The sequence below is a fragment of the Rosa rugosa genome, chromosome 1 (assembly GCF_958449725.1).
Source record: "Rosa rugosa chromosome 1, drRosRugo1.1, whole genome shotgun sequence".
Lineage (NCBI taxonomy): Eukaryota > Viridiplantae > Streptophyta > Magnoliopsida > Rosales > Rosaceae > Rosa > Rosa rugosa.
In genome coordinates this window covers 68,177,018-68,186,861 of record NC_084820.1, presented here as the reverse complement: position 1 = coordinate 68,186,861, position 9,844 = coordinate 68,177,018, and the positions used below count along the sequence as shown (strand labels likewise).

General features: G+C 39.0%; 1 protein-coding gene and 1 pseudogene across 1 annotated transcript; one reads left to right on the top strand and one right to left on the bottom strand.

Moving 5' to 3' along the window:
- Positions 1 to 579: 579 nt before the first annotated feature.
- LOC133746078 (RING-H2 finger protein ATL3-like) lies at positions 580 to 3,197 on the top strand. Its single transcript, XM_062174245.1, has 3 exons — positions 580 to 1,103; positions 1,329 to 1,408; positions 1,486 to 3,197. The coding sequence occupies exon 3, from the start codon at positions 2,238 to 2,240 to the stop codon at positions 2,844 to 2,846; it is 609 nt and encodes a 202-aa protein (XP_062030229.1). The 5' UTR covers positions 580 to 1,103; positions 1,329 to 1,408; positions 1,486 to 2,237; the 3' UTR covers positions 2,847 to 3,197.
- A 422-nt stretch (positions 3,198 to 3,619) lies between these two features.
- LOC133746068 (pentatricopeptide repeat-containing protein At5g50390, chloroplastic-like) lies at positions 3,620 to 5,544 on the bottom strand (annotated as a pseudogene).
- Positions 5,545 to 9,844: the final 4,300 nt, after the last annotated feature.

Below are 9,844 nucleotides of genomic sequence, written 5' to 3'. Positions count from 1 at the left end.
TTCTCTTCTACTGTCTATCTAGCTCTTTCTCTCTCTCTCACTCTCTCTCTTTTAAGCAAAGCAGTTACCCTTCAGTACTACTAGTAAGCAACATTAAGCATATCTAATTTTACTACTAATAATCTCAATATGGTCATCATGTCCCAATCAATCTCTTCCGTCACAGAAGAAGGGATGACGGAATATGACGATCATTGCACTATTTGCTTGGAAGACTTGATTTCCAAGGTGAGGGAGATGCCTTGTAAGCATCGGTTTCACTCGCCTTGTATCGAGTCTTGGCTGCTCAGAAGTGAATCCTGCCCTCTTTGCAGGAGGCCGTTTCTGAGTGGCAGCAATCTCAGTCGTAGACTTTGGCGATTGGTATATGCATATTTTGCTAATGTTTTCATTGTTTTTTGTTGGATTACAGGTTGGTTGTGTGCATGGTTGATTTATTTGAATCTAGCTATTTGCCCAGTAATCTCCTCTGTTTGCCCTCTTTACCCCTTTGAAAAAGCGACTTGGATCATCTCCTCCTTGTTTTTAGTTGTCATTGTCTTCCTTGTGACCATTCACCCATGTCCTGATCGATGATCGCCGTGGCGATCAGGTGATCGATGAACTTGAAGGAAACTTGTGAACCCAGTCATGATCATGATGACCGGAAAAAGAGAGACGGAATTCCGGTGATCATAAACTTGGCTTTGGTTGAGTTGCGTAACTGCATAGCTTTGATTTTACGCAGACCAAACCCCTAAGCTTTGATTTTACGCAGACCAAACCCCTAAGCTTTGATATTACGCAGACAAGGCCCCCTAAGTTTCTAGTTTTAGAATGTTTTAAAAGGCAGTAATCAAAGGTCTAATTTTCACCCGGAACAAATTAAGTTCCAAACAATAGAAATAGGACCAAACAAAAAGCATACCTAAAACAGCCCAAACCAAATTAATCTCCTCATCTCTCTCTATAATCAAACTCTGCAATATTTCATTTCAAAAAAGAATTATGTACGTAGTATATATTCTAGGTTTCCGGCAGCGAAAACGGAGTCGTGGTGCGCACTGAGATGGACAACGAACATGAAGTCACATCGTTCTATTCAGTCCCCGATGATATACCAGGTACCTCCCTCTTAAGCTTCCTCTGTTTACTGTTACAGTGTTACTGGAGCAAAATCTTCCCATCTTGTTTCACGCTAAACATATTTACCATCTTACGTCCACAGTAGTTTTGTTTTTGTTCCACTGTGTCTATGTTTACTTAATTTGTGATTCAGAATTTTAATTGTTATTTCAAAGAATGAGAAGATTAGAGTCTGCCCATAATTATTTTTTTTTTTTTTTCAGTAACAAAGTTGCAAGAAGCTTGCCTAGCTATAGTGGAATCGGCGTTGGAAGAGTATGACATTTCATGCCCACTGAATCTGGTATGTACGAATTTTGCTCCTATTGTTTGTGTTTTGATGCCCATATAACATTGTCGTGTGTATCGGAATTTGGTCAGACTGAGCGTTGCATGACAGTCTTGACAACCAAAAGGAGTAAGAACCGAGATGTTATTAGCAAGGCTAGGGGTGTCCTTGAACTTTTGTCAGCGACTCCTTTTCCGCCATCTTTGTTAAACTCTTGACATTTATGCTTGTTGGAAGCATCCTCTGTAGTTCTGATGCTGGACATTATAATATTGGCATTGTTATTTTCTGATGTGCTGATGTTAGGAAGGTACGGTTCAGGGTTTGTTAGGATTCAGTGAAACTAGATTAGTTAATGTGCAAATTGTTATCTGATGAATCTGTTTATATGGGTTTTATACTACCCATCTATGTACTCTATGAAGAGTTAGACCCAAGTGTCCAAGACTCCAATTTGTAATGCAGCAGATATGCAAAAGCTCACATTTCCGCCGGATGACCTAGGAAAGCGTAGGAAAGCGTAGGTGCTGATATATGGCTAATATCAGCACCAAGACTACGATATTGAAATTGGCTTGTAAGTTGTAACCGACTTTTTTTCCTTGGAACCCAAGTACAATTGGCGGGAATGTTGCTGGGTAATTCCCATTCTTTTTAGGATTAGTACTTTTTAAATTTTGGCGGGAAATGCTGGGCAATTCCTTTTCCTTTAGGGATAGGGAGACCTTAATTTCCCCTTAAAAGGAGGACTCCCTTCCAAGCCTTTCCTTATGCATTCATTCATCAACCTACGCTCAGGCCCCCAATACATTTTCAAGACACCTACTTGGAACTGCCGATTTCCATGGCCGACGGCCAGCCACCGGTGAATATAAAGAAGCAAGCGACGTCGGAGATCTGCAACATATGCTGGGAAGAATTGCAGGAAGTGAACCGTGTCAAGGAGATGCCTAAGTGCAAGCACATGTTTCACGCTCACTGTATCAACGCTTGGCTGGTAAAGAATGCTTGCTGCCCACTGTGCCAGAGATTCGCTGTTGTGCCGGACCTCATCTCCATACTTGTTCAGGAGTACGAAGATGATCATGATGATGATGGTCCTTATGTTAGCATTCATGACCTACTAATGGAGGATGATGATGAGACAGATGATATCATCCCCATACTCATACCAGATCATGAAAATGGTGTTGATCCTATAGGTCTTGGAAATGTTGATAACGCTGAAGATGTATTAGTGGGTTTAGTAGAGGAACATATAAGGGACTATATTCCTATACTCGTGACATATCATCATGACGATGGTCTTGATCCTATGAGTCTGGGAAATGATGATGACTTTGATATGGGATTGGACCAAGAAGAGGATGCATACATTGAGAGCTTGGTGTTTTCGTCGTCTGACGATGACTGGTACGGACAAGACGACACCGAAACTCAAAATTCTCAATGACAATCAATGTGTTTGATTGTCTTGAGATAGGAAATGTTCAACTTTTTTCTTCATTTTTGGCAAGTAATTGACTTCGTTACCACGCAATCCAACCTCTCTATCTACATCTTGTTTCCAAGAGCACAAAAGTGGAGCTCTGCTGTTTTGATTTGTTAGGCAGAGTGTATATATCAGCAGGCGCAGTTCATTCTTTTAGCTTCAATTGTAGGACTTCAATGTATTTTGATGATGCCCTTTGGGCCTTTTTGGTTCGACGTATTACAAGTTAAGGTTAATTTGCATATAGAAAAGGATTTATATCATATTTTCATCATGCATGTTGATAGTGATCTTACTTCAGAAGGATATAAAGTCCAATATGATTTACCGTTTCTCTTGTAAATTTATTACTTTATATTTGCAATTCAGAGTCTAATGATAAGTACACAAGTTGGGATAAAAAAGAATCATGACAAAGAATGACAGTCTTGAATCCTTGATAGTTGATAAAAGAGTATGATTAATATAGTATAGTAATTTCAAACACACACTAGCTTCAATTCCTACAGTTCTCCTATAACAGTCGGCTGCAACTTCATTATCATAATGCCATCCAACCCAGTTTTCAAGCTCTCTGAGCGTGGAAGCTTGTATCTAGTGATTCTAGTCTAGCAGTTCTTTGTTGTTTTTAGGAACTCATAGCATTAGCGGAAAAGAGGAAAAAAAAAATTTTGGAAGAACAACAGGTAACAGTACTCATTTGGAAGTTGGAACTATAAATCTTGGGAAAAAAAAAAAATCAGGTTCAGAGCACCCTATTCTTTCCAGTAAAACAACTCCTGTTATTAATTGACCTTATTGTATGTTTACAATAAATAGTATAACGCTACAAGTAAAGTAACTTAGCCATCACCAGTAATTCCCACAAGAACAACTCCCATTCTTGAAGTGGTGGAATCTGCTGGCGTCCCTCACTACAATTTCCCGTTCAGTCACCTTAGCTATTAACTTGATTGCGGAATGGCAGTCTCCGCAAATGCGATGGCCTTGCACAATTTGCAGTGGCGTCCCATCTGACTTACTGATCAATCCGTAAGCTATAGCCAGTTTCTCACTGTGGTAAGCTGATGAGATGCACTCGTGTTCATCCACATCAGGAAGTAGAGGCTTCTTGTCAGGGATATAACCACGTCTCCTAATCTTGACCATCAATTCGTCCACTTTCTCGTAAATCTCTCTTGTTTGGGCATGCCTTTCATCTCTGGAATGAAAAATATGTACTTGTTTCTTAATTTCAATCCAACTGCATGCCGGAAGCATTCTCAAACCCTTTCTTCTTAGAGTCTGAACAACAGCAGCAACTTCCTTTAACTTTCCACAACTGTTGTATATATTTAGGAGCACAACATAATTACTTAGCTTCTCAGGCTCCATCCCATAGAGCTCTTCGGCTGCAATTTTGCCAAGCTCTAAATTCTCATGGATTCGACAAGCTGTCAGCAGAGCAGCCCACATGTTTGCTGTAGGCTTTAAGGGAGCAGTTCTTATTAGTGCAAACACTTCATCTAAATTGCCCTCTTGTCCTAGCAATTCAATCATACAAGCATAATGCATAGCACGTGGCTTAATCTTGTAATCCCTGCTCATTGATTCAAAAATCTCCCATCCAAGTTCTGATAAACCTGAACGACTGCAAGCAGACAAGACAGCAAGAAAGGTAACATGGTTGGGTACCATTAATTCCTTCCTGAAGCATCTTCTCAAACATCTCAACAACCTCATCACCCCGACCATGGTTACCATATCCAGCAATCAAGGCATTCCAAGATATGACATTCTTGTTAGGCATCTGATCAAAAACATGATGAGCATCTTCTATCCTCCCCCATTTGCTATAGAAGTCCACGAGCGATGTGTTTGCCACTTTATCCAACCCAAAACCATGACGAACTAGACCTGCATGTGCTTGCTTTGCATGTTCTAACGACGCCAACCTTGCACATGTTCTTATGATCATGGAAAACGTAAAATGGTCCATCGGCACACCAGAATCACGCATATCATAGTACATACTCAAAGCCTCCTCACTATAACCATGAAGTGCATAACCCGCTATAATGGTATTCCATCCTACAATTGTCTTCCCCGGCATCTCATCAAAAACACAGTGAGCATCATCAATGCTCCCACACTTGCTATACATATCAATCAACGCACAAGACACAAAAATATCAACCGCCACACCCATCTTCACACAACACGAATGAAACTGTCTCCCTGCGGAAATGAGTCCCAACCCAGCCAAAGCCCGAATCATTGTGGCAAATATCCTCGACTCCCCATCAGAAAACTCCTCCCACATATCCAAAAACAACCCGAACGCCTCCATGAACTCTCCACAATCCCCAAGACCCCCAATTATTGTGTTCCACGAAACCGAATTTCTCTTAGGCATTTGCTCAAACAGGTGGCGTGCATCAATCATCATCCCACATTTCACATGCATAAGCAAAACCATGTTCCTCATATACTGATCCAACTCAAACCCATTACCAATCATATAACCAAACACCCTCTTCACTCCTCTAATTGATTTCAAGCTAATACAAGCACTCACTAAAGCATCATAAGTACTACCACCCATTTCATACCGACCTCTAGGCACTGCTGTTGTTGGATGCATGTTCATCAAATACATTGCAGTGTTGACAGCTTATGCCCAAAATTCTTGAGGCATCTTCTTGTCATGTAACATTGATTTTGCCATTTCCACAATTGTTTTGTTTTTCCTTTCAGCTACCCCGTTTTGTTGCTGTGTATAGCTTACTGTAAGTTGTCTTTCCAAACCAATGTCTGCATAGAAATTTTCAAACTCATTTGATGTATATTCGCCTCCTTTGTCTGATCGTAGCACTTTGATATTGAGATCAGATTGTCTCTCAACCATTGCTTGAAACTTCTTGAATACTAAGAACACATCAGACTTCTGCCGTAGGAAATAAACCCAGGTCATTCTTGAATAATCATCAATGAACGTCAGAAAGTATCTGTTTCCAGCTTCTGTTATGGTCTTCATTGGACCACACACATCAGAATGAACTAACTCAAGTGGAACTTTGGCTCTCAATGCTTTCCCTTTTGGAAATGAGATAATGTGCTGCTTTCCCAGTGCACATCCTTCACATACATCAGTAACTTCTTTAATTTTTGGCAATCCCTGTACCATTTCATTTGATGCAGTTGCTTGAGACTTTGAAAATTCAAATGTCCAAGTCTTCGATGCCAGAGCCAAGGATCATCCTGTAGCTCCATTTTTCTTGCACTCTCTGTTGCATATTTGAGAGTCAAAGGAAAACTTATGTTCCTCTTCATCTCAATAAACTTCTACCATCAGCTTCTTGCTGCTCCCTCTCTCGAAGATCTTGCAAGTGTTGTCACCAAAGTGTAGGTGATATGAGTGCTCAATGAGTTGACCAACACTTAGCAGATTCGAATCAAGATCTGGAACTAACATAACATCTCTGATGAACATTTTTCTATTTTTGGTTTCCACCGCAATACTTCCTTTGCCTTTTGTGTCAACCAACATTCCATTTCCCATCTTCACTTAAGTGATGTTGTTGTAGTCAATATCATACAGAAGATTAGCATTCGCAGTCATATGGTTACTGCAAGCACTATCAACAAACCACACATTCTCACTCACTCACTAACATGTTGGTATCATACTGTTCTTCAATGCAGTTTGCTTATTGACTGCCTTTGTAGTTGCAATCCTTGTTGACATGACCAAACCTGTTACAATTTGTACACTTTGGTTTTCCTTTAAACCAACATTCACCATTGTGCATTTTTGAGCAAATAGAACACATTGAATAACTTGAACTGCTACTTCTTTCATTATTTTTCTTCACTAACTGATCTGATTTGTCTTCCCAGTACTTCTTGCCTTTATTTTTCCAGTTCTTCTTCATCTTTTGTTTTCCCTTTTCTGAATTAGAACTAGATGGCTCATCATTTTTCTGATTTGAGCTAAGACTCAGTGTTTGAAAAGCTTTCTTAGATGGTTCATCATGGCTCATTAACCTCTGATCAAAAGCCTTAAGTGTCCCCATCACATCTTGAACACCAAGAGTTTCCATATCCCTAGTCTCCTCTATAATACAGCTTATAGCATCGATCATATTTTCTATTTAGACTCATAAGGATCTTCTGGTCTACCCTCTTCTCTGTAACAGGTTCACCATAGGTTTTCATCTGGTTTACTATATCAGTCAGTCTAGTACTGTAATCATTTAGCAGCTCAGTTTCATTCATTCTAGTTTACTTAAAATCTCTTCTCAAAGATTGAAGTTTAACAGCTCTAACCTTTTCTAAGCCTTTGAACTCAAGCAGCAGAACATCCCAAGTTGCTTTCGTTGTTTCTTCATTTGATATTCTTGGAAAGATCTCGTCTAAGACTGAGTTTTGTAGTATTCCTAGAGCTTTTGCACCTTTCTTTATGTTTGTCTTCAGCTCCACTCTCTAAGCATTAGACATATTTTCAATTTCTGGAACTGTATAGCCTTCACCCACATAACTCCATAGTTCATGTGAGATGAACATGGTTCTAATCTTGATCATCCAGAAGTCGAAATTCTCTCCACTGAAGATTGGAACTCTGATTTCTGATGAGTTGCTTGAACTAGCCATATTAGATCAGTACCTTGTGTTTGATTTTTTTTTTTTTTGATGCAACAGTTGATACGACCCAGTTGATATTAATTAACAGAGCTCTGATACCATGTTGAATATATATATATAACTTTGATTGCTTCTACTTTGTATTTGAACAAAATATAATCGAAAATTATAACTTGTTGATTTGATTAATTTGCAGTAGCAAATAAAGCAAGAACATATCAACTTAACCCAGCAGACTTGTGTACTTGAGTTTCTGAACTTGTTCACCCTTTTACATCAACCAATACTTCCCTTATATAGGGTACAAGATTAACCTACAAAATATCTAATATGAAAGCATATTAAACTAGATTAAAAGTACTTTAGATACAAAATATCTAGCTTAATTTGAGTGGAGCAAACAGTAATGCAAGTTGCGCGCAGTAAAATATCTTTCACCACAGCTAAGACTTTCACCACAGCATGTTTCGCAATAGCGAACGGACTCAACCTTTAGCGACTAGACTTAGTTATTCAGCGAACTGTTATTCGCGAACGTTACTTCTCAGTGAACTCGCTTCTTACTTTTCCTCACAATGACGTCATCTAGCGAACGCACTTTTAGCGAACATTCGCGGTGAACTTATTTCGCGAACGCACCCATCTCGCGAACGCACTTTAGTGAACATTCGTGGATGGAGCAGGAAAGCATTAATTTTATCACAATGTTAAGGTAACAATAGCTATTCAATATCAATTCTAACCAGAAGTAATAAACAAATTGGAAATCAACGACATCAAAACCCCAAAACACTGCGATCAATATATAATCTCAATCGCTAACACAGAAAAGAAAACACATTACCTTTGAAATCTCAGTCTTGTCACGACTCAGTTAGAAGAGGCTGTCCAAGTCAACAATCAGAAGCGTTATTGCATCTCTCTTCTTTCCCTCCTTGATCCTCTTCCAGGCCAACTCTAAGTCAGCCTCCACTTGACCAGTGACCTCCACACCGGGCACGACGTGCAGGGTGAGGCTCGCCCCATCCTCGCCGTCCTTGGTGAAGAGCTAGTCTCCCCCAACAAAGAGCGCATTTACTCTTGCAGCTCTGCAAAATCAACACATCACTCAATTTCAATAATTCTCCTAAATGAATTCACTCAAGAGTGAAGATCGTTTCTCAATGAAAAAAACAAAGTGAAATCAAAGGAAGCTTACTCCATTTCCTCCGAAATCAACGGATTCTTAGGGCTAAACGGCGCCTTCTTCCTCGGAAGAAAGGACTGAAGAGTGGGATGGGCTTTAAAGTGAACTTTAGGTAAGTGAGGATTACAATAATGTCCTTCTTAATTTTTTTTTTGAAAAGGTCCTTCTTAATTTATAAATAATGAAAAATAGTTAGCCCTTTGGGCCTTTTTGGTTCTACAAGACTAGTTAAGGTTTGCGCTTTGCTTATAGACAAAAGATTTCTGTGATTTGCCGTCTTCTCTTTTTCGATGACAGATTTACCTTCTTCTCTTGTTAGTTTTTTTTTTTTTTGAAAGGTGAGATTTTTCGAAACGTTAAAAATTTGATGAAACCAGTCAGAGATATTGTTAAAATTGAAAGGAAGATTGGAGTCAACAGTGAGTGTAGACAAATTCCAAACTCTTGCGGTAAAGGGGCAAGAGCAAAATAAATGGTTAATATCTTCCAAACCGAAATGGCATAGATCACAGTTGGTATCAAAGCTGTTATTAAAACGAGCAATTCTTACTTTAGTTTTCAATCTACCCCTCACAAGCAGGCAAGCAAAGATTTTTTCCTTGGGAGGGATATTTAATTTCCAAATAACATTCATAATCTTGGCATTCAAGTGAGGTTGAATATCACTACATTGCATCCAAGTAGCAGATTTTATAGAAAATTGTCCATTGGCAGCAGGGCCCCAAACAAACTCATCCTTAAAATCACTAAAAGGAATAGGAATACTAAGAATAGTACTAATAGTATTCTAATCTAAAACAAGTCCAAGTTTAGGAACATTCCAACAACCATTCTGAATATAGTCACACACTTTCTCATTCAAATCAACACAATATCTAACATTTGTATCAACAAGGTTAATAAGAGGAAAAGGAAAAACCCAATTAAATGTCCAAAACATAATATCCTAACCATCTCCAACAATCCATCTCATACCCTCTAAGATAAGATCTCTAGAATCCAAAATACTTTTCCAAGCCAAAGAGTGATTGGCTTGATTTTTTAAAGTAAAGAACGAATGTTTCCTAAGTTACTTTCTTCTGACAAGCTCAACCCACTAGTTGTTAAGGCTGATAGTTTATAACTTTATATTTGCAATTCAGAGTCCAAC

Coding starts and splice junctions, on each gene's coding strand:
- LOC133746078 (XM_062174245.1), top strand. CDS start 2,238: ATGGCCGACGGCCAGCCACCGGTGAATATAAAGAAGCAAGCGACGTCG.